The 24,604-nt window shown below is 43.7% G+C and overlaps 1 protein-coding gene across 50 annotated transcripts in view; it reads left to right on the top strand.

Annotated features, from left to right (window-relative positions):
* The window catches only part of SORBS1 (sorbin and SH3 domain containing 1), a 249,645-nt gene extending 225,276 nt beyond the window's left edge, over positions 1-24,369 (top strand). For 25 of the 50 annotated variants that reach the window (XM_016918956.4, XM_054660364.2, XM_016918942.4 and 22 more), the window contains 3 exons: positions 14,113-14,171; positions 17,699-17,811; positions 21,016-24,369. In XM_016918956.4, the coding sequence (XP_016774445.1) occupies positions 14,113-14,171; positions 17,699-17,811; positions 21,016-21,083 (240 nt within the window). In that variant the 3' untranslated portion in view covers positions 21,084-24,369. Of the gene's footprint in view, positions 1-13,326; positions 13,387-13,980; positions 14,172-17,698; positions 17,812-21,015 lie in introns of all 50 variants that reach the window. The other 25 variants (XM_016918934.4, XM_016918928.4, XM_016918916.4 and 22 more) reach the window with 3 other exon arrangements.
* The last annotated feature ends 235 nt before the right edge of the window (positions 24,370-24,604 follow it).

The raw sequence follows: 24,604 nt of genomic DNA, 5'->3' as shown, positions 1-24,604 counted from the left end.
GTGTGGTTTGCTTTTATGTAAGATGCACTTTGTTTCCATAACCCATGGTGCTCTGCTAGTGCTCCGCTCTGTCAGGTCTTTGTCCTGTCTCGTGTTTGTGTGGGAGCGCGGGGCCTTTGTTTGCCATGAAACAAAGGTGTTTTGGTTCTGGAGAGGAGAATGCAGGTCTCCTGGGGCCCTGACTGACATGGGGTATCCTCGAATAGCCATGCCAGGTTTTGGGGTGAGTGTACCATCTTCTCTCTGGGTCAGCTACAAAGAGTGCAGCATTTGGACAAAGGTAGCCTTAGGGTGTTTTGAGACCTGAAAATTTTTTTTGGAGAAATGAACTTAGCAACTAAACAAATCACAATTCTGATTTTGGCTATGCTGTTGACTACTGCGAAAGTCAAAGACTTTCGGCAACTTCTCAGAAGCAACCAGGTTTGAATGCCAGCTCCACCTCTTACAGTCTAGTGACTTGGGAGTTGCTTCCCCTCTCTGAGACTCAGTTTCCTCGTCTGTAAAATGGAGATGATAGCATCTACCTTAAAGAGTGGTTGAGTACAAGGGCTTATGATCCTGGGAACATGGTCAGCACTTTATAAACGGAAGCTATAGAGCCACCATCTTGGGTGATCTAGAACTGAGAATATTTTTAGAACTTCCTTAGACCCAGATTGAGTTCCTGAAGATGTCTCCAAGCCATTTATTAAGTATCTAGTATGTATGATGTCCACAGTAAATAGTGCTTAACCCTTAGGCTTGCAACCTCAGTTTCCCTTTGAGGCTGTAGTTATTCAGTCTATGAATAAGGCCTGCAGGTACCAGCCTCTGGGCAGAATACAAAGGTCATTTGTCTCTCCTCTTGAGAACCCTAAGTTCAAGGCTCCTCAAAACAAGGAGGAGCCTAGCAATATCACTAGGGCAATAATAGAGGCATGCTTGGGGGACACAGGAGCACAGAGGCTTGAGACACACTAGGCCAGACTTCCAGCTCCAGCCAAGCACATGTGGGCCCATGGGTGGGCCAGCACATCAGGAGTGGGGATCACTGAGGGTGAGCCAGCATGGGGCAGTTTATAAGAAATCAGGCTTAGCCTTTTGCTAGAAAGCCACTTAACCTCTCACATGCTAAGCAGGAGTGGAAGCAGTCCATCCCTTGTAGGGCAGTCATAAGGATTCAGTGAGGTAATTCATGGAAGTTGGTGCTTGGCATGTGCCAAGGCTCCATATGTGGGGTCACCCACTGCTGTGTAGGGCTGTAGGAAAGCAGCAATACCTGGCAAAGGCTTTGCCTGGCCCTGGAACAGGTTGAGGAAGGAATAGAAGAGATGGTGAAGTGGCTAGTTGAAAAGAATTAAACATTTCTGACACAGGAACAATTCTATAAACATTCTAAGTCAACCCAAGGCACCCGGGGACATCCTTATCGTCAGTGTTGAGTCATCATCCCGGCCCAATTCCAGGATCCTGTGTGTATAGGAAGTGCGCACGGTGCCGGATCTCCGAGTAAGGTTAGGGGTATATGCTTCCTGCTTCCTAAGGCAGGATAGGAGTGGAGTAGCTGGCAACACTGAAGATTATGTTGATTGGAAAGCTAGGCTTGTTGAAACTTGGTGTTCCTTTCTTGGTGGGCCTCCAGACCCCAAGTGTACCACTTCCTGTCCCCTCCCTTCCTCCTGCCCTCCTGGCACAAGCCCCTTCTCCATGGGTGTGCACAGGCTGTGGCCTGGGGCTCGCTCCCCCTTGAGAGCTGGCATTTGTGTGAAAAGGGCTGCTGCCCACACCTCCCCTTCAGCCCCCTCACTTTCCCCTCCTGTGGCTGGAGCAGGAGCTGACGACTCTGGAAACGGGGTCCTTCAGAAGGGGCTCCTGTGTCTTGGGCCCCCTTTGGGTGACAGACATGCTAAAAATGGGAAGGACTTGTATGACAACTGTTCTCTGGCAGCCCCATCAGGATGACGTGACCACAGGCTGTGTTGCTTATTTGGAAAAATGCATTCCAGACCAGTTTGTGTATCAAGAAAATTGTCAGCCATTATTCTCCTTGCTGAACTAAAGAGCTGAAACAAAAGTTCACTTTTATTGTAGGTACTGGGGAGGTAGGTTGAGAATCTGACCAATAATGGGAGGGAATTTTATCTGAGAACCTTAAATGAAAAGATATTCTGAAATGTTATGATCATTTACTCTTTGAGGCATTTAGGATATTCCAGGTACTTAGCTGCAAGAGATAGAGAGAGGTGAACATCATCAGGGCTTCCATTTAGATGTAACTTCTAGGAAGCTGTTGGGGCCAAGGGAAAGTTTCCCTTTTGTCCTTGAAGTTTCCCTAAAAATTACTGACAAGAAGCAAAAATTTTTTTCTTTCTTTTTTTTTTTTTGAGACAAGGTCTCACTCTGTCACCCAGGCTGGAGTGCAGTGGCCCAATCTCATTGCATCCTCTGCCCCCAGGTTCAAGACTCCTTCAACCTCAGCCTCCTCGAGTAGCTGGGACTACAGGCACATGCCACCATGCCCAGGTAATTTTTGTATTGTTTGGTAGAGATGGGGTTTCACCATGTTGGCCAGGCTGGTCTCAGACTCCTGACCTCAAGTGATCCTCCTGCCTCGGCCTCCTCGGATTACAGGCATGAGCCACCACGCCCGGCCAAGAAGCAAATTAATAGGAGAAAAGGCAAACAGATTTATTCAATCATAGTTTTATGTGACATGGGAGCCTTCAGAATGAAGACCCAACCAATGGGGTGCAGAAGCTTATACCATCTTGAGGTTACAGAAGAGTGGGGGCTCAGAGGATGGCCAAAGACAGGTTATAGTGGTAAATCAGATTTTAAGCAGCAAGACACGTTATGGGAGGGAGAAAAGTAAGGCTTGGCTAGCAAAGGGGTCTTGTTATTTAGATGAAAGCTCACAGGTAGCAGCCTCAGAGAGAATAGATGGTAAATGTTTCTTTTAGGCCTTTAAAGGTGTCAGACTGTCAGTTAATCTTTTCTAGATCTAGACAAGGGAAAGCCTCAGAGAAAACCTGGCTGCATCAATGCAGATTTTTCTCTACAAATACAAATCTCCTGCACAAAAGACAGCTTTGCAGAGCTACCTCTTTTTGCTGGCTCTCTGACAGCCATGTCAAAATATGTCAAAAAAATATATTTTGGGGTAAAATATTCTGATTTCCTTTAACACCTTTCCTGACAGCCTCCCCCACCCCTGCATGAGTGGATTAGTGCTCTGACTTTGGGCTGCCATAGCCCCTGCAATGGTCTGTGTGAGCCTCTCTCAGCCCCCTTTGCTTCCCTGTGTTCCCATAAAGTATCAGTGCTCCAAAGGCGGGACCGTGATACCTAATGTATGGAAGGCACTTCAGTGAATGTTTGTTGAATGAAAGAAAAGGCAAGCCAGACACGGTGGCTTACACCTGTAATCCCAGCACTTTGGGAGCCTGAGGCAGGCAGATCACTTGAGGTCAGGAGTTCAAGACCAGCCAGCATGGCAAAACCCCATCTCTTCTAAAAATACAAAAATCTCTTCTAAAAAAATACAAAAATCAGCTGGGTGTGGTGGTGCATGCCTGTAATCCTAGCTACTTGGTGGCTGAGGTGGGAGAATCACTTGAACCCAGGAAGCGGAGGTTGCAGTGAGCAGAGATAGGGCCACTGCACTCCAGCCTGGGTGACAGAGCAAGACCCCATCTCAAAAAAAAAAAAAAGACAAACAATGACTGACTCCAACTAAAGGAGTTTAGGATCTTCACCGGGGGAGTAAGACCTGTTCCCAAGTAGTTATAATGCAAATAAGGAAAGAGAGTCACAAACAGTACATCCTGGAAGATCAAGATGGGGAGAAATAATAACCGGGAAGGAAGTTGGTTGTCTGGAGACTTCAGGAAAAAAAATGCCAGGAAGGGTGTCAGAGCCCCAGCATGAGGAGTTGGTTGACTTGAGTGTTGGTAAGAAAAATTGACTGATAACAGTATAGATTTGAAGAAGGAAAGTTTATTAGAAAGAAAGAACTCTGCAAAAGGGTGCAGCAGGGCACTCAGTGAGAGAGGACTGAGCGCACTGCGGTGGATTTTCCTTAGGAGCATTTATGGACCTTAAGGCAGAAGCTTAAGGGCAATTTGGACCATACTGGCCACATAGGTCATGATACATGATTACATCTGTAGATGTTTTGGTGCCTTAACGTCAGCAAGGGTTGCACAGTGAGTTTCAGCATGCCATTCCAGAGATGTGTAGAAATTCTAGTTACTTATAAATTTGGAGGGAAAGAAATCTGGGACCAGATGCCTGCTTTGAATGATAGGGAAGTCTAATTACTTCTAATTTTCCCAGATAAGGAATTTGGCCTGTTTGATGGTCACCAGGTGGTCATTGCTCCCTTCTAAATTCCTCAGATAAGGAGTTTTTGCCTCTGGGGCTTGCTGGATGGTCACCAAGTGATTTTGCTCTCCTCAAAAAAGTAGCATTTAATCTGAGCCTTAAAGAATAAGAGGTTTTCTCACAGATGTACAGCAGGAGGGTGGGACTCGAGGCAAATAGCTCAAGCAAAGGCCCAGAGGTAGGACCATGAAAGGTGTACATAGAGAATGATGCATTCCTTGTTTGGGTGAGGCTTCTGGTGTCCACAGGTGAATAGAAAAGGGGGTTTCTGGAGAAGGGGCTGGGACCAGAAGTTATGTCAGGAGTCACGGTGACCCTTTGAATCAGTCACCTGCCCACCTCCCTCAACTCTGCAGATGTGTGGACACTTCCTGTGAAATGGTTTGACTTTTCACTCCTAAACTGTTTCACATTGGGTCAGTTGCCCATGTTTTTAGGTGTGTTCTTTCTCTGAACAGCAGAAGAGAGTGAATGAAATGAATGCAGGGGTCTTCAGGGAAATCAGGTTGGGGTGGGGAAGAGCACTGGATTGAGAGTCAGGGTCCCAAGTTCTAGCTCTAGCTCTGCCATTGGCTTGCCAAGTGTCTTTTGTTGAGTCACTTCTCTTTCCTGGCAGCTACTCTGTCCGTAAACAAAAGATTCAGACAAGAGAAATGCCATTCTTTTTAGCTTTGATATCCTTTGATTAGGTAAAAATCCTGCATGAATTTTAGTTTAAATGAGAAAGAAGAACACATACAAAAATTTAAGTCAGGGGTTTATTGTCAACTTACAGACGTTCACCATGGAAAAATAGAAGTTTTGCCTTTTAGTTTTTGTTCCGAGGGACAACTTAACTTATTGGATGAAAAATGTGCTTACAAAATGCCCAAGCAGTCAGAATTATCAACCAAGTTCTTGGATTTTCTTGGGCGCAATTTTGGCCAACAACATTTAGAACAATCAAGAAAGTAGGCTGGGCGTGGTGGCTCACACCTGTAATCCCAGTACTTTGGGAGGCCGAGGCGGGCAGATCACTTGAAGCCAGGAGTTTAAGACCAGCCTGGCCAACATGGCGAAACCCTGTCTCTACTAAAAATAGAAAAATTAGCCGGGCGTGGTGGTAGACATCTGTAATCCCAGCTACTCGGGAGGCTGAGGCATGAGAATTGCTTGAACCCAGGAGGTGGAGGTTGCAGTGAGCTGAGATCATGCCACTGCACTGCAGCCTGGGTGACACAGCAAGACTCTATTTCAAAAAAATTTTTAAAAGTAAACAAAAAAAAAGAAAGTAAGGGGACAGGTCTGATGGTAGTGAGTTATCTCAATTCATTGTTCACAGTCAGTTACAGATCAAACTGGTTGTTCCACTAAAAAAAAGAAAAAGAAAGCAAAGGGAAGATCATCTTGAAAAATCCCATCGTTTGCGTGATCAAATATTTACTGAGTTTCTCTGACAGAAGCACTATTTGTTGACTGGCATCCAGCCTTGGTTTTTAAGTGTTTTTACAAATTGTGAGAGTACCTCCTAGAATTTTTGAATTAAAGAGAATATTTAGAGACCATCTACTCCAGTAACTGACAACTTTTTCTGGATCACAGAACCTTTGAGAATCTGAGGTCAGCCAAGGACTCTAGGCCAGTAGTTTGGGGAGGAGAGTGACACACAGTTTTGCATCGTTTCAAAAGGCCCACACCCAAGTCTACCTGTGACAGATCACCAGGTTAAGAGCCTCCAGTCTTTTACACTGAGATGAGGAAACCAAGGCCTGAGGAAAGTGACAGAAATTTTGTGACGTCAGTTTGGTTCCTAAAGGGAAGGAAGCTAATCAAATAAAATCTCAATATACTGGAAAGCTATGTGTCCTTAAAGCATCTGTCTGAGAAGCATAAGAACAAACTATAGGCTTAGAGAAAGGAGAAGGAGGGAAAGTGACTCAACTTGAGACAGAAAGATGTGACTTCAGAGGGAACACTTCTCAACACAAGGAAACTAAATTAGTTCCCAGAAAGATAAGAACAGAGGCATAGGCCTGCCTTGAGGATGGAAATCAGAAATAGAAAAGGAAGCTGTGATGGAACCTGCAAGAAAAAAAGAAATTTTAAATGTTAAGATACTCAAGTAAATATAGGAAACATTTTCCTTTGACTCACTCAGAAGGGAAATCTCTAAATAGAGGGCGTTTAACAGCTTACGGGATGGAGAGAGACGTTGGCTGCAGTACTTACAAAAATAAGCAGCAGGTATTCTCTCATCACTAACGGTAGGGAACTGGCCAGGCACGGTGACTCACACCTGTAATCCTAACACTTTCAGAGGCCAGCACAGGAGGATGTCTTGAGCTCAGGAGTTTGAGACCAGCCTGGGCAGCACAGGGAGACTACGTCTCTACAAAAAAACATTAGCCAAGTGTGGTGGCGAGTGCCTGTGGTTCCAGCTACTTGGGAAGCTGAGATGGGAAGAGCGCTTGGGTCTGGGAGGTCAAGGCTACAGTGAGCCATGATCACACCACTGCACTCTAGTCTGGACAATAGAAAAAAAAAGGGTAAGGGACTAAGACCCAAAGCTAAAGTGTCTACCCTTATAAAGGTGTTAGGAGAATGGAGCATGTCAGTAGGAAGTGCCAGCCACAGGGTACTGGACAAATTAAGGTGACCTGTTGGTGAGCATCTCTCTCTACCTCTTCTGATATCTTCCTCTGGCAGAGCAGAAACCTAGAAGTTTGGGATGTGGTGGAATGTGCAGAACTTGGAGTCTGAGAGACAGATGTTCCAATACTAACTGTTCACATTCCCAATTCACACACGGCAGGTCTTCGTTTTCTCATTTGTAAAATGAGGTCAATGTTGACCACCTTCTTGAGTTACTATGAGAATTAAATGAAATATAATAGAGATGAAAGCAGCTAGCGCAGAGCCTGTAACGGGACCATAAATACCTGTTGTGTGATGTCGAGGTACCAGGGAAATGAAACAAAAGTAGTTTACTTTATCCACCTTACCCTGTTCCACCTAAGAGAGAAAAATGGTGGGTGGGGAGGATGGGAAGAGAAGAAAATAGAGAATGATGGGAAAATCATTTTACTTTGGGTTACACAAATCGAGAATTTAGAAAATCTGGAATTTGTGCTCCCCAAATTAGTTTATTCTACCTTCAGTATAAAGGCATAAGCTATTCTTGGAAAGCCTTTGGTTTCTTCACACTTGAATATGTATCTGCCATTACCCCCCTGACTGTCTTATGAAAGGAAGAGAAGACTGTATGATAGTCTATGAAGAGAAGGCTGAGCATTGGTTGAATATTTACTGAGCATTTAAGTTTAGTGTTGTAATCAGATTCAAATTACAACAAAGTTAATGTGTTGTCTAGTGAGTGATTTGCAAGGAGATAAAATCTAGATGGTAAGCAATTGAACTAGTTGTTTGTAATTAGTTTTATATTTAAGCTGTGATCTTTTTCTCAGTAAACTCAATAAGATAACTCAGTGGAGTCAGAGACTGTTTTGAGGGTGCTCTGGTGGTGTCCTGGAGCTCAAACCCAGGAGACTGACTCATTCGGGCCTTTCTACTCCTCTGGAAGAGTTTGCCCATGATGTTCCAGTAGGTGCAAATCCATCACTATTTTGGGGCAGTCGCTTGGGATACTTCCAGAAGTGAGCACTCCATCCATATCTGGAGGCTGCAGTCAAAAGCCTTCCTCCTCCCAGTCTTCAGTAAGCAATGAGTAGAGTGCTGCCTCCCTTAAGCCAAGTCAGCCCCTACCCACTCCTACTTCTTAACCCATGGGACAGGCACATTGCAATCATAGAGCATTAAAGCCAAAAAGACATTTATGTAAATTATGTCCAATCCTCTTATGTATTTTAGAACTTGAAGTCCTAAGACGTTAAGCATTTTGTTCACAAGACAATCAGTTAGTACAGAGCATGGCCTGGAACCTGGATTTTCTCACTGTCCCGCTGGGAGGTCAGGGTAGGTCACCAGAAAGGTGGGGTGGGGTCTGAGAAGACTTGGGATGTGAGATGACTAGAGGAGTGCCATCTCTGTGAGACTCAGGCAGGTTAGGGGAGCAGCAGAGCCTCGTGCTGTTTCTAGAGGGGATTTGGGGCCAGGGAGAAATAGAGTTTCTCTGTCCTGTCCACATCTTTAGGACTTCCTGCTGTTCTGTAGCCTGTGTGCAATCTATTTGGGCCCACAAGGCTTTGGCACACACCCAAAGCTGGAAGCGGATGCTTAGTAACTCCACAGTAGCGCCAGGTGTTCTGTGGATCCAGAGGGATTAACAGCTCCAGGGAGGCTAAGATCTGATTTCTGGGGGATTTCTGTGAACTGAAAGTAGAAGGGCAACAGCAAGGACGCATGCAGGGTCACCCACTTGAGGAGAATGAAGCAAGCTCCAGGCCAGGAGAGGCGACTTGTGTACAAATACAGAAGAAAGCACTTTCTGGATCAAGGACTGTCACCTGCTTCCTATTAATGGGGGAAAGGAGGGGAGTGCAGTGTGTGTGTGTGTGTGTGTGTGTATGTGTGTATGCATGCGCTGGGCTGGTTGTTTTTGTAAACACGTGAAAAACTGGAATGCCGTCACCAGAGTTGGAAATGTGCTTAGCATTTTTTTTTTATTCTTAACCTTATTCTTTTTTATTCTTAACACTAGATGAAGTCCTTGTTAGAACTTGTATCTTCTCTTAGGCTTAAATAAGGGCAGATGCTGAGGACCTGGGGAGGGTTCAGAGAGGCATTGTCTAGTAGAAATATAATGTAAGCCACATGTGTGATTTTAAAATGTTCTAGTACACACAGTAAAATGGAACAACTGAAATTTTAATAATATATTGTAACCCAATATATCTAAAAATTATTACTGAGATTTTACATTCTTTATTTTGTACTAAGTTTTTGAAATCCAGTGTATATTTTTACACATAACACATTTCACTTCATACTTGCCACATCTCAAGTGTCCAACAGCCACCTGTGGCTACTGGCTACCATCTTGGACAGGATAGGTCCAGAAGAAGCACTGTACAAAGCTGTAAAGTGGTTAGAAAATGGGGACAGGAAAAGAAAACATAACTAGAGGGGAAAAAAAAATCTGAGGATAAACAGCCTTCAAAATGAAGGGCTGATTCTTGTGATAGATAGTAATGGTTTCCATTTCCACTGAGGGTCTACCCCCATGCCATGTCTCCGTCCCCTGAAAAAAACTGGTTTACATTTCAGTTATATGAGCTATTTCACTTAAATCTAAACAGAGAGAAATTGAGTCTTAACTAATAGAATAAATGTTTATCTTGCCTTCTTCCTTCATTTATTCAACAAACGCTAAGTGAGGCACCCAGTCATCCCTACCTCTCAGGAATGGGGTTAAGTTTGTACTATACAGATGTTAAAGCTATGATGATGATTATCCTTAGCTTTGGGCATGGCCTGAGACCAAGGAAGGTACAAGGTGGACCATCAATATCCCTTCCGGTACTATAGTTCACAATTAATGATTGGACGCTATTACCGTACACCGTATCTTTTACATAAGGAAATGTCTTTGAACACCTAGAGTAAAAAGTATTCAAGAAGAGAAATGATAGATAGTGCCTGTTTTCAGACAAGGCAGAAATTGGGTGTTGCTATCATAGTTACACAAGCAATCTAATCATGATCCAAGAGGGAGGTGGCAGGTAGTATATGGAGATTAGATGTCAAAGGGCTCAGCTCTCACACTACCTTGTACAAACTTCACAAGGTCAGGTCCCAGCCACCTGGCAAAGGCCCAACATCCTGAGACATTGTAGAAGAAGCATGAAATGGCCTCTTTCGTTTTGTCTCTTCCTTTACCCCTGTCAGAGTCCGAGGTGACTGATTTGAGTGATTGCAGTTTAGAAGGGGTTTGGAGAACTTGAAGATGCTTCCCAAAAGGACAAGAGTATAGAAGTGGGGTCGGGCACAGTGGCTCACGCCTGTAATCCCAGCACTTTGGGAGGCCAAGGTGGGCAGATCATTTGAGGTCAGGAGTTTGAAACCAGCCTGACCAACATGGTGAAGCCCCATCTCTACTAAAAGTACAAAAAAAAAAAAAAGCTGGACATGGTGGCCCACGCCTGTAATCCCAGCTACTTGGGAGGCTGAGGCAGGAGAATTGCTTGAACCTGGGAAACAGAGGTTGCAGTGAGCCCAGATTGCGCCTGGGCAACAGAGCAAGACTCCGTCTCAAAAAAAAAAAAAAAAAGAAAAAGAAAAAGAAGTAGTGCCTGGGGTGGAACTCCTCTGAGCCTTAAATTCCTTATTCTGCACTCCTCAAGTCAGAGGGTTAGTACAAAAGTCAGATATGTAATGGATCTATATATGCTTGTAAAATATCAGGTTCTTCTTACTATATTTGATTCACTGATCCTCTTTTCAGCACCAAATTGTTTGCTAGATAATTGATTCCAGTCACTCCTTTGGGATGAATGAAGTTGAGTGGAAGGAGGCTAGGTTTCTGTAAACTATGGAGATCTTGCCAAGAGATTGTCTACATCCTCTCTTTATACCGCATTTGACCTGAGGTCATGAGGCCACCAGCTGGAATTTGGAAATATTTTGTTTTTTATGAGAACTTTTGTTTTCATGAGGTGTGACCCAGACCACCGGTCTTGGCATACTATAGCCAAAGAATCTCAGTGTAGGGCAGTTGAGGTCCTCTGCACCCTTGCTGCCTACAGTTGGTCTGTGAACCAGCAGTGTCAGCACTACCAAGTAGAAACGCAGAATTTCACAATACAGCCCAGGTGTATCAAGTCAGAGTCCACATTTTAACAGGATCCCAAATGATAGCTATATACATTAAAGTCTAAGAAGGATGGCTCTACAATATCCCAGTTAGTCATAGTCCACAGCAGCCTCAGCTTAAACAGCTGCCGTGGCAGCCAACTCATTTCCACTTGAGGCAGCCCCTTGTATTGTTGGATTGTTTGGAAGTTCTCCCTTCTGTCATGTTAAAATCTGCATGTCATTGTCACCCACTCAAGGTGACATTTCAGATGTTTCATTCTTCTGAAAGCCCACATAGAAGGTACTTGGAAATGTCCATTTCTTTCCTTTGTGATACGGACACCTTAATCCAGAGGCAGTGAGTGGAGGGTGGGTGGAGCCATACAAGGTCGGCTCCCAGTCACCCGGCAAAGACCTAACGTCCAGAGTCATTGTAGAAGAAGCATGACGTGGCTCATTTAGTTCCACCTCTTCCTTTACTCCTGTCAGAGTGCAAGGTGACTGGTTTGAGTGGTTGCAGTTTAGAAGGTTTTTGGAGAACTTGAGGAGGCTTCCCAAAAGGACAGGGGTATTGAAATGATGCCTGCAATGGAAGTTAGTCCTGCAGGGCTTGCTAACGGTTGAGGACATTTCCAGTGGAGGTGAACAGGAGAGGGTGGTCTGGTGGAGCGGAAAGAGCAGCTGAGCCACTTTACCTCTTACTGGCTGTGTGATGTTGAGGAATGCATGAAACCCCTCTGAGCATCAGCTTCCTGGGTTTTTTAAGAAAACAATGATAAACCCTGTCCTGCCTGACTCCAGGGTTTCTGAGGGACTCACTGAAGATGAGGTCAGTGAGCACACTTGATAAGGCAGAAGATGGTCTGAGGATAAAAGACAAGGTCAGTTGGGACAATAGATGAAGCCAGGAGAAAAGCCTACCACTGACTTGATGTGTGACCTCAGGGGAGGCTCCCACTTTTTCTATGTCTCTCTGTGAAACAAGTGGGTCATGCACAAAAGATTTCTAAGTGCCCATCTAGAAGGCCCTGGAGTTGTGGCCTATTGCTTTATTTTTTTATTTTTGAGACAGGGTCTTGCTTTGTCACCCAGGCTGGAGTGCAGCAGTGCAATCATGCTCACTGTGGCCTGAATCTCCCGGGCTCAGTTGATCCCAAGTAGCTGGGACTGCAGGTGTATGCTGCCACATCCAGCTAATTTTTGTATTTTTTTGTAGAGATGGGGTTTTGCTTTGTTGCCCAGGCTGGTCTCCAACTCCCCGGCTCAAGCAGTCCTCCTGCCTTGGCCTCCCAAAGTGCTGGGATTACAGGCATGAGCCACCATGCCTGGGCAGCCTGCTGCTATTATTGCATGTTACCTGGAGGATTTTTTCAAGGATGGCTCTTCAGGGTATTTATTTAGAGAAACTTCCTAGAGCTTGGAATTGAGTCCTGTCTGGGGGACATGGTTCCAAACACTCTCCCAGTGAAGGCCTGGCCTCTACAATGGAAGCCCCACTCAAAAGGCGGGTTTGCTTGGCCATGTTTGCACCTGTGTTTCTATGTTAGCATGTGGTACCTGGGTTGGTAAGTGAAGAGTGACAGTTTCGTCACACATAGTCCTATTTCTGGAAGCAAGCTCTGTCCTACAAGCTATCTGAATTCATCTCATACCTCACTGGAGTGTGTCATTTGCAGATTTTTCCAGGGGAGTGGTCTTGGTTGGTACTTCATATATTACCAAGGAAGTTTTCAAAAATGTTTTTCCCTTTTTCAGTTTTTATAAGTTTCTGAAATACAGCAGACTTGATGGTTCTATGGGCCTGCTCTGCTAGAGGGGGCTTCCAGTCAACAAAATAACCAAAACTGGCTTTGGGTTCAGCCACCTTCCCTAGATGCTTACTAGCTGAGCGTGAGGGGACCAATATGTGTGAAGGGACCTGGCTAAGATGGCCTTTCTGAGTCTCTCTCCTGCCAATCTGGGGACCCTGTGTTGTTCATCCTCACCTAACTGCAGCCATGTTTCCAATTTCCCATTTCATTTCCTGGATGCTTGCTTCTAACTCTACATTTGCATTTTCTTCTGTGCACCCACCCTGTTGTTGTGGAGACTTGGTGGCCATAGGCCGCCGGTATCTGGTGTCATCCAAGCGTGATGGTGTGGTACGTGGATTTGCTCATGCTTTTATTTTGAATCCTTTCCAATGTGACATCTGCTAAAATGTCTCCCTTATAATTTGCTTGGTGATCACAGCTTTCTCATCATTCATTGAGAGCAGGACCAGATCTCACAGAATCTGAAAAGAGCTATGTGGTAAGATGCCTGTTGAATAAGACTGCAGCTTTTCTAAAGAGAATTTTTACTGATCCTTACTTCTGGAATCTAGACTAGAGTGATGCCTGGTTAACCCACAGAAACATTATTTACAAGAATTCTGTGGCTATTGTAGTAGAGCGAGATGTTAGGCCACTGCATTACCCCCAGCCCCTGGAAAAAAGCAGAGGAATTTAGAGACGATATTTCTACTCTGCCTATATGTGGGATTAAATTAATGTATTAGTGCATGATTGGGGATACATACTTGCATTTCTACCCTGAAGTATTCCATTTGTGACAGTTACTCACTAATTTCAGGCTTTTATGCTGCTGCCTTTTTTTTTTTTTAATATTCTTACTAAATTCCAAATTCTTCTGTATCTTACCTGTTTTTCCATGCTTACGCCTGGATCCCTCCTGCACTCCACTACTGGAATATCTATTTTTTTAACCTGGATCTTCAACTCTGTTTTCTCCCTGGACTTATGTGCTTCGTCTGGAATGTTACATCTCTTCCTCTCTTTCTTTTTTTTTTGTCCCCATGTTGACTGTTTTATTGGGGTTTCTGGATATCTCGGGGCCACCTCACAGGAAGCGGTTTGCAATGAGATCATAAACATTGCCGAAAAATCTGTTCATTACTGCAGCACTGTTTCTCATCCCCTTGACTTTCATCACAAGGTATCCCCTTCTGACAATAAATCATCTTTAATCATTTCTCAGCAACCTCAAGCCCAGCAGCGAAGAGTCACCCCCGACAGGAGTCAAACCTCACAAGATTTGTAAGTACTCCTGGTGAACTTCGATTCTCATGTTCTCAGAGGACTGTTGGTCTTAGAAAGTGGGTCGCTGGCTGAATATGGGGCAGTCATTTGCAGGAATGAGTGAATTACACCCAGGTTCTCTCCTGAGGATTTCTAGTGAAGGCCATGTTCTGCATCAGCCAAGGTGAAAACAGGTGGCAGGTAAATAAAGGCCGTCATAGACTGCTGGGAGAGAGAGACAGGTAAAGATTAACTGCTGTAGAATGTCAAATGAGAGCTGTGCTGACTGGTTTCAATGCTAGTATAGTGGGAATATAGAGGAAGGAATGGTTAATTCTGACCAGCTGTGAATGAAAGGGTTGCTTCATTCATTCATTCATAAAAAATTATTGGATATCTCCTATGTTTTAAGCACATAGGAGAAAACTCTGTGCACAGAGAAAGAGAGATTTGGACCAAACACTGAAAGACAAATTAGATTCTGAGAGCTAGAAAAGGGAGGAAAATATCTTCCCAGAGGTGAGGACCACATGTGCAAAGGCATAGAGTGGGTGGTATTTGGAGAATTTGAAAGGGCCCGTGTAGCTGCAGCATATGGTTCATGGAAGAGATAGAGATGAAGCTCAGAGGTGGGATGGGACCAGATGGTAGATTCCAGAATGCAGTTGAAGTAAGTTTGGATTTTATTCTGCAGGTACTAGGGAGCCATTGAAGGTTTTTGAAGTAAGGAACATATTGATCATATTTTGTTTTAGGGAGATAACTCTGGCAACAGAGTGGAGGGTAGATTTCATAGATCAGGGACAAAGATGTTTGTTAGAAGACTTCAATCCAGCTAAGAAGCCATGAGGGCCTGAGCCAGGACAAAGTGGGCATTTTGTAACTGTGGAAGTGAGTATAATTACCAACAGAGATACATGTAAAGAAGCCTAGCCAGCCACAGAGACAGAGAAGGGCAACAAGAGATGCCAGTGAGGGTCTAAGACGTTCACTTTCACAGAACAGCTACAGCATCTGGTCAGCAGTGTCACCTGCCCCAGAGAGGCCAAGAGTGGGAAATGAGAAACGTCCACCAGGCATTTTCCATGGCAGCTGGAAAAATCCCTGGTGACCTCTGATATGGCAGTATTAGTGTTGGCAGGGGTGGTGGCAGGTGCTGTGTTAGGAAGGGTCAATGGTGAGTGGAAGGCGGGGGGCTATAGATCAAGGGAATAGCAGAGGCAGGGGAGGTGTTTTTAGGGTGCAGAGACAAGCAAATTTTACCAGAGTAAAATGCCAGTTAATGCAAATAAGATGTAAGTGAGGCCAGGTGCGGTGGCTCACACCTGTAATCCCAGCACTTTGGGAGGCCAAGGTGGGCGGATCACGAGGACAAGAGATCGAGACTGTCCTGGCCAACATGGTGAAACCCTGTCTCTACCAAAAATACAAAAATTAGCTGGGCGTGGTGGCATGCGCCTGTAGTCCCAGCTACTTGGGAGGCTGAGGCCGGAGAATCGCCTGAACTCCCGAGACGGAGGTTGCAGTGAACCAAGACTGCGCCATTGCACTCCAGCCTAGAGACAGAGTGAGACTCTGTTAAAAAAAAAAAAAAAGTAAGTGAAGGAAGAGCCCAGGAAGGGGGTTCAACGTGGCTTGGAGAAGGGACCTTTCTTTCCTCACATGTGTGAGCAGGGGCAGGAAGGTGAGTGGAGGCACAGAGACTTAAATCTGGAGGGGAGGAAGATTAAGGTGCTGCCCACAGCAAGCTTCCATCTCCAGAAGTGGGGACAGAGTGAGAGCTCTTGGCTGAGCGTGGGGCACCAGGATTGGCAGGAGAGCTGGGGGAAGGACCCCATGGGACAATGTTCTGAGGAGTATGAGGTTCATCCCAAATTAGAGCTGACTGGCGTACCCAAGCAGCAAGAGTGTGGGACTTTGTCCAGCCAGTCTCCACTGTCTGGGAGTGAAAATAGAGAAGCAGATATTGGAGTTATTTCCCAGGGCTGAGGCTGGCAAAGCAGCCATGGTGGGAGTTAAAGGGCCCAGGCATTCTAAGAAGCTGGCAAGGGGCATGTGTTGGGAGGCCAGTAGGAGACTCCAAATTGAGTAGGAGACAGCAGGCAAATACAGAAACATGAAAAAAAAAAAAGTATTTATTTACCAATTGGAAATTGATCTGCATCTCTTAATTCCTCATTTGAGACCTTCCTTCTGGCAACCAGATCCATTCTCCAAATTATCAATACATTTGGATAAATATGGAAAGTGAAGTTGTCCCTCTGGTTTTAGCAGAGCAGAATGAACCTCTTGTTTTTGAGAACTGACTCCACTTGCTTGTTTCTAGTCTTTCTTGCTTGCACACTGGAATTCATTGACATCTACTGGAAATGGTAGATGACTGGCTCATTTACAGTTTTGCCTGCTACTGTCTTGTCTCAAAATAGTAAACAGAGTTGTGAAGTTGGTACATAGTAGGTGCCTCTTATGTATTTGTTGAAGAAATAAATAAAAACAAAGCTTTTCCTTGATGCCAAAGCAAGGATCAGATTTCACCACAAGCAGTCCAGCTGTCTCCAGTGGCTGCTAGAACAGACAAAACAGCACAGACCCAATGCCTTAGGCCAACTAGCAAGTAAATAAAAATCTTGCCCTCAATGCTCACTGGGATAGAAAAAAGAAAAAAGCTTTCAAGGGTTTCAGAAAAATGACATCCACATTTAAAAGCAGTGAATGAAATGTGTTTAGGCATGTAAAGAAACTCAAGATAGTTTTGCTAAACAGTGAGGCAATTGGAATGTACTTTTAATAGCATATATATAGCTATTATATATGGCTATTATACACACACTTTTTTAAAAAAACAAATGTTTTATGTTCTCCATATATATGACCAGAATGTAATGTCTCTGGGCCCAAATAACTTCTGATTATGCTTGATAATCTACATATATTATCCTGTGTTAAGGAAAAGGCTTAGTTTACTTTAAAGCAGGGGTCCCCGATCCCCAGGCACTACCACCTGGGCTCTGCCTCCTGTCAGATCAGCAGTGCATTAGATTCTCACAGGAGCCTGAACCCTATTGTGAACTGCACATGTGAGGGATCTAGGTTACGCCTTCCTTATGAGAATCTAACTAATGTCCTGATGGTTTCATCCCAAAACCATCCCCCCCACCCCACCCCATCTGTGGAAAAATTGTCTCCCACAAAACCAGTCCCTGGTGCCTAAAAGGTTGGGGACCACTGCTTTAAAGGCAGAGGTCGGAGTAGAGTAGGAAGTGCTCTAGATAAAAAGGCTTGGCTGTGGTAACCAAATGAAGCGAAGTAAGACTGATCATGGCTTGCTTGTCAGAAGTTCTCCATCCCTCAGTCTTAATTATATGTTGAATGCATCTCCCCAAATGCTAAGTTATTAGGGAAATAGTCAATAAAATGCTTTTATCCCTACTGATAAGTAGGAAACACTGCTGAAAAGTTTATTGAACTTGAAATGGAGTTTAAAAATTCCTTATTTAATCCTGTCGACATTTGAGTCACTTACTATTCATTTTTTTCATGTATAGATTTAGCTATCAAGCATTATATAGCTATATACCACAGAATGATGATGAGCTGGAACTCCGCGATGGAGATATCGTTGATGTCATGGAAAAATGTGACGATGGATGGTTTGTTGGTAAGAATCTCATCATGCTTTTCTTACTAGTTGTGTATTGAGGGAATAACAGGGGGCGATGAGCCATGCAAAAAGCAAAGCAATCTCCTCTGCACAGAAAGAAGAGCCTTCTCAGATTTTTACGACCTTGGAAATTCTGGGCCACCAGTCTGTGTTGCTATTATGATTGTGTGGATGTTGCTAATGTTGAACCTGAAACCAAATGTGCTGCACAGAAGAGCAGTTGTCAGATTTATTAATTGGGTTTCCATTTATTTTATTTATTTATTTATTTATTTATTTATTTATTTATTTATTTATTTATTGAGACAGAATCTCACTCTGTTGCCCAGGCTAGAGTGCAGTGGTGTGATCTCGGCTCACTGCAACCTCTGCCTCCCAGGTTCAAGCAATTCTCCTGTCTCAGCCTCCCGAGTAGCTGGGACTACAGGCGCCTGCCACCATGCCCAGCTAATTTTTTTATTTTTGGTAGAGATGGGGTTTCACCTTGTTGGTCAGGCTGGTCTTGAACTCCTGACCTCAGGTGATCCACCCACCTTGGCCTCCCAAAGTGTTGGGATTACAGGCATAAGCCACCGCACCCGGCCCTAGTTTCCACTTATATTTATATTGTGTATGTGTCTATTTTGCATTTGGAAATTTTATTTTTAAAACCCTTATGAAATAACACAAGAAAATGTTGACTGAGCCTATGTCTCTACCATGAAACTCAGGCATATGTGTAGACATTCTAAAGACCTTATTTACTCCAGGCTTTCAATAATATTAATCAAAGCACCCTGCTTAATTAAAGGATTTGCCTTTGCAAGGAGAGAGATCAACATTTATTGAGATTCTATTACAAAGCAGACACTGTGTTTGATATGCTTTTATTGACGTTCTCTCAACAAACAGCCCTGTAAGATAAGAATTATCCTCATTTATCAGATTCAAAAACTGAGGCCCAAAGAAGTTAATTAACTATGCCAAGATCACCAGGGTAGCAAATAGTGGGGCCAGGATTTGAACTCAGGCCACCCATCTCTCCTGAAATCTGTGTTCTTTCTGCTCAGGCATGAATATAATGTTGGGAGATATTGACCCACTCTGCCTCAGTTTCTCCCTGTACAAGTGGCTTTACCTTCACCTTCTTTCCAAAGACCAGCCCTTCCCTGATTTTTCTGGCAAAGCTTTGCTAAAGCAAAGTAATATCAGGGCTGGGGTGGTAAGGACAGCAAGACCTCAACATGAATGAGAAGTCAGTAAGATTTGCCTTGTCCTCACCAGCCTCTTAGAGAACTACCCCATCCTCCCAAGGTCCTCAGAAGCCCACGGCCCTCACTACTTTGAGTCGTCTGTTCAGTAGAAATCAGGTCTGAGAAGTCAGTGACCACTCTGGTGCAGTGCAATCCAATAGAAACACAATGTAAGCCATGTGTGAAATTTAAAATTTTCTAGAAGCCACATTGAAAAGAAGTAAAAAGAAACCAGTGAAATTAATTCTAATGTATTTTGTAAACCCAGTGCATTCAAAATGCTACTATTTGAACATGTAATCAATATTAGAAATTGTTAATGATTTATTTTACAGACATCTTTTCATACTGTCTTTGAAACCCAATGTGTATTTTATAGTTACAGCACAGCTCATTTCAGACTAGCTACATTTCAAGTGCTCAGTAGTCCCACGTGGCTATCATTTTAGAGAGTGCAGCACTAGTATGCAATAGCTGTTAAACTCGTTCAGGAATATATACATTTTTTATGAGAACTTAGGTGTGGGAAGGAGCACCAGTTCTCTAATGAAGGCCTGCCAGGCAGCTGGGTAAAGGAAATATTTTGGGATGAGTATCTTCCTTGCATCCCTGAACTCTTCACTTGCTTCTTTTTTTTTTTTTTGAGATAGAGTCTTGGTTTGTCACCCAGGCTCGAGTACAGTGGCACAAACTTGGCTCACTGCAAGCTCCACCTCCCGAGTTCAAGCGCTTCTCCTGCGTCAGCCTCCCAAGTAGCTGGGACTACAGGCCCGCATCACCACGCCTAGCTAATTTTTATATTTTTAATGGAAATGGGGTTTTACTATCTTGGCCAGGCTGGTCTCGAACTCCTGACCTCAAGTGATCTGCCTGCCTCAGCCTCCCAAAGTGCTGAGATTGCAGGCGTGAGCCACCATGCCCAGCCTCCTTGGTCACTTTGAAAAGTAGCATTTTCAAACTACAAATAAAGTAGCCTTAGCAGAACTCATTTTTCTCATCCATAAGGAAAGATACTAACTAGCTATGTGGCCCTAGGCAAGGTTCTTATTATCTCTGGACCCTACCATCTCAGTTCTCTAACCTTCTTGGCCATTCTCCATAGGAGTTCAACTAGATGTTTTAGGTTTCCTAAGCTTTAACATATTTTTTTAGCTTAGAAGTTTCACTTTGGGTAGTAATTCCAACCCACTGGTAGTGGCTGCTTGAGATGTGTACAACAGGATTCCGAAGCCAAATCTAAGCCAATTGTGATAAGGGTGCAATTATCAAATTGGGATGTCTGCTAAAGAAACGATAATGATGATACAACATATATTTGCCACTCCTGCTTTAGAGAGAGAATCCCAAGGGAAGGAACTAGATTAAGGATCAGCAGTGCTGCATCTGGAGCAGCCCAGGAAGGGCTTTGTTCCCAGATGGCTCAATGCTCCTGGCTTAGCAGGAGCCCTAACAAGGTTAGTACCAAAGATAGGGACTCAACTGGGGACTTAGGCACAAGCTGGATAGGAATTTCCTTTTGATGGGTGGCTGTAGTCAGTGGGCTTTTAGAAACTGCATGGTTTAGAAAATCTAAATCTCAGGTATCTTCTTGTGTCAGATAAATGTATGAACTCCTCCACAAAGCAGAAGTGTTGGAAAGAGCAATGGACTGGGAGTCAGAAGACCTCGGTTCAGATTCTGCCTCTGATAGTTACTAAGCAGTGGGACCTCAGACATGTTACTTCTACTCTCTGAACCTGGGTTCCTTCTGAAAAACAGGAGTACTAGAAATGCCTACATTGCTTACCGCCCAGCATTATTTGGCAGCCTAAGTGAGATAAGATAGGGGAAAGGACTTTGGAAACCATATGGTATTCTCTAAGCTGCAGGACTGTTACAAGGGGTTTTGGAGCAGAAATCTCTGCAGCGTGCTGTCTCAACTCAAGCGAGTGGGTCTTCTCATGTTTTGTATGTGTGTGTTTTTTCATAGGTACTTCAAGAAGGACAAGGCAGTTTGGTACTTTTCCAGGCAACTATGTAAAACCTTTGTATCTATAAGAAGACTGAAAACCATGGAGATTATTTTTATTGGAGGAGGAAGCATCATTCATGAACCGATCTTTTTAGTTGAGTCAGTAGGAAAATTAATACAGTGGATAAAGTAAGAAGCAAAAGACAGGGACAGAGAAGTGTTGTGTTTAAAACCCAAGCCTGTCTAAGGTTACTGTGTATTAGACAGGGCCGAACTAGTGTGCTGAGCAAAAAGAATTGAAGCAAATTGTATTTACTTAGCCGCTTCTGGGAGCCACTTAAGCCTTTCCCCTCCCCTCCACCTCTTGGGTAATCTGACCTGAAGCATAGTCCAGGAGCAGAGTTAGCCAGAAATGCCTCCTGCTGCCCCAGCCTTAGAGAGCTCCCATCTCAATCATTGAGCCTGAAGGCTTCAAGCCCAAGAATGCAACAAGACCCCCAGCCTACATTTCTCAGCTCCCCTGGAGCCAGCTGATCCTGTAACGCTGCTGGAGGTCAGTCTGAGCTACCAAGACTGTCCCTAGACAAAGGTGGAGTCCCCCACACTGCCCAAGACCAAATCCCTCACTCAACCTGCTGAGGTGTGGATGGGGAAACGGAGGCAAAACTGAGGCACCTGATGCATTCAGCCTGCTGTGCAGCAGTGCCATTGACTGCCCTGATGTTCAGAGAGAAACGCACACAAGGTTTGCCCATGAGAATTCGGGAGCAGACGGCCAAGCAGATAGGTTATGTCTGTTTTCTGAGTGATGAAGTCAGGAAGCCCTGTGGCTCTGGAGGCCACTTGTGGTTCATTCTTTTCCCATATCCTTGGCTTTTAGAAATGGTTACCTTCAGGACAGTGCAGCTGCATTTATCAGAGCACTATTGCTAAGTTTTCTTTTCTGGCTTGTGTTTGTTTGGGACAGTTTAGAATTGGGAGGCCTATTCTCATAGAACACCAAAAATGATGTTCAGTGATTCATTTAACATACACCAATGTACTCTGGCTGCTGGGGGGACAACCATAAGCAAGACATGCCCAGGGTTTGCCGTGGCTCCAGATCTACTCCCTGTAGGAGTTCAAGGATCACACAAACGGTAGTAACCAGGGTTGTGAATCTGAGTACACCCTGGCAAGGCTTCTCTTCAGACTGAAGCAGCAATTCTGCCACTACCAGCAGCAACCAGGACGTCTGTTCTTTGTGGGGGCCAGATCCGAAGAGAGAGGCCCCTGTGACGCCCGGGCTGCTTGGTCACAACTCTGTCCAATTCAAGGATGTTTATCGGCCTCTCTTAGATCCTGAGTGAGACAAATACAGAAATGACCCATTCCCTGCCCACCAGAAACTCAGAGGTGATTGGGGAGACTGACACAGGAAAACGAACTTAATCAAGAGAGACTGTGATATGTGCTAAGAAGGGTGCGAGGGAGGGAGAGATGAATTTTCCCTGGAGGGATCCTAGAAAGCATTGTCATATTGCCATCTCCATTAGCTCACTTTTAAACAACTAGGGTGCTGGAAGAACCTTTGTCTGAGGGTAGTTCATAGCTGGAAATACTTGGAATATTTTCCAGAGTCTCTAAACTCTCATCTTCCCCCACAGATACACATCCAAGCTCACAAATAGGAGTAGCAATTCTAGGTGGTAGGGTTGTGTACGGAACCCCTGGCTGTCTGCATATATCTCAGAATTACCCCAGGACCACTGTCCCAAAGTCTAGAGTCTTTACAGGTAGGCAAAATTTGTTTTCAATGCCTGTGCCTCAGCTGCTGTCACAAATACCCATCTTAGGATCCCATCAGCTTCCCATCCCCCACCAGACAGCCACAGTACCCTCACTTTCTCCCTATTGTTCTTTCAAATCCTGTTCTCAGGAAAGAAACTGCCACTAATTCATTCACACTAAGGTGTAAATGGTTGATAATAGGAATGAGTTACCTCTTCCCACAGACATTTGTTTTTAAGTATGACAGAGCAGGGCCTTAATCCCAAGGGAAAAGGTTATGGAACTGGAGGGGGTGAGCTTTCTGGGTAGAAGGAGACTTCCTGAATGTCCTTAAAACCCAGTAAGAGTAAGGCCTGTTGTTTTGGAAGGTCTGCTCCACCATCTAAGAGCACTGGTTTTTTTTGCTGTTGTTGTTGTTTTTTTACTGTCTCTGAGGGAATATAGTAAAAATGCATATGCACGTGCAATTTGCACGGCAGCATTTCACCGATTTTGGACTGTATTGGCTAATGTGTTTCCTGGTCTTTAGATGCAAACCATTAATAACACTATCTTATCTCATAGTTTTTTCAGGGGTGCTTCTTGATTAGTAGGTAATTTTGAACACCTCTTTAAATACAGCTAGAAAATAAAACCAATTTGTAAAGCCACATTTGCATATGATGCCAGCCTCACGCATTTGTATATCTCCAGAAATTCAGGTATGCCTCACCAATTTGCCCGTCTTTAATAAAATCTTGTGTTAAAATTTGCATCACGTCGCCTTCCTATGTATGACGAAACAAGAAACAGAGATTTCCAATTGCTCTTTTGTCTTCAGACATTTAGTAATATAAAGTACCTATTTTTATGCTGAAATGTTTATACAGGTTTATTAATAGCAAGTGCAACTAACTGGCGGCATGCCTTGCAACACATTTTGATATATTAGCCATGCTTCCGGGTAAAGGCAAGCCCCAAACTCCTTATCTTTTGCAGTCTCTCTGGGATCAGTAAAAGAAAAAAAAAATAATGTGCTTAAGAAGTGGGACTGTAAATATGTATATTTAACTTTGTATAGCCCATGTACCTACCTTGTATAGAAAAATAATTTTAAAAATTTGAGTGGAAGGGGGTAAAGGAAGTCATGAAGTTTTTTTTGCATTTTTATTTAAATGAAGGAATTCCAAATAACTCATCTACAGATTTTTAGCACAAAAATAGCCATTGTAAAGTGTTAAAATTTACGATAAGTATTCTATTGGGGAGGAAAGGTAACTATGATCTCAGTTACAGTTTTTTTTTCCTTTTTAATTTCATTATTTTGGGTTTTTGGTTTTTGCAGTCCTATTTATCTGCAGTCGTATTAAGTCCTATTGCTAGAATAGGTTACTACAAAAAAGATTATATTCTGAAAGAAAAATAACTGACATTATATATAACCAATTAATTTAAAGTATTGCCATTTAAATTACACACTGAGAGCATGTCCTATGCAGACATAGATTTTTCTGTTCATTTATTTTTCTTCATTGCAGTGGATTGATTTGATAAATAGATGTGTTGAATTACTACATTTGCTGTACATATTATTTAATAAACTTTATTCAGAATTGCGTGGCATATGTTTGTTCTGGTCATTCATTGTTTCTTTCCTTCCTTTGCCAAGCTTCTCAAATGAAGCTTAAATTCACTGCTTCGATTTCTTATACCCTCCTTTCCATTCTTAATCATTTACCATCTGCCTTCTGCCGCCTCCTTGAAGACACCACTTCTTACCTTACTTTTTTCTCAATAACCTAACTCCTGACCCTCTGAATTAATTGATTACTGTTGACCATTTTGCCATTATTTCTAA

Source organism: Pan troglodytes, chromosome 8 (genome assembly GCF_028858775.2).
Source record: "Pan troglodytes isolate AG18354 chromosome 8, NHGRI_mPanTro3-v2.0_pri, whole genome shotgun sequence".
NCBI lineage: Eukaryota > Metazoa > Chordata > Mammalia > Primates > Hominidae > Pan > Pan troglodytes.
The sequence above is the reverse complement of the archived record's forward strand: the minus strand, read 5'-3'. Positions and strand labels throughout refer to the sequence as shown.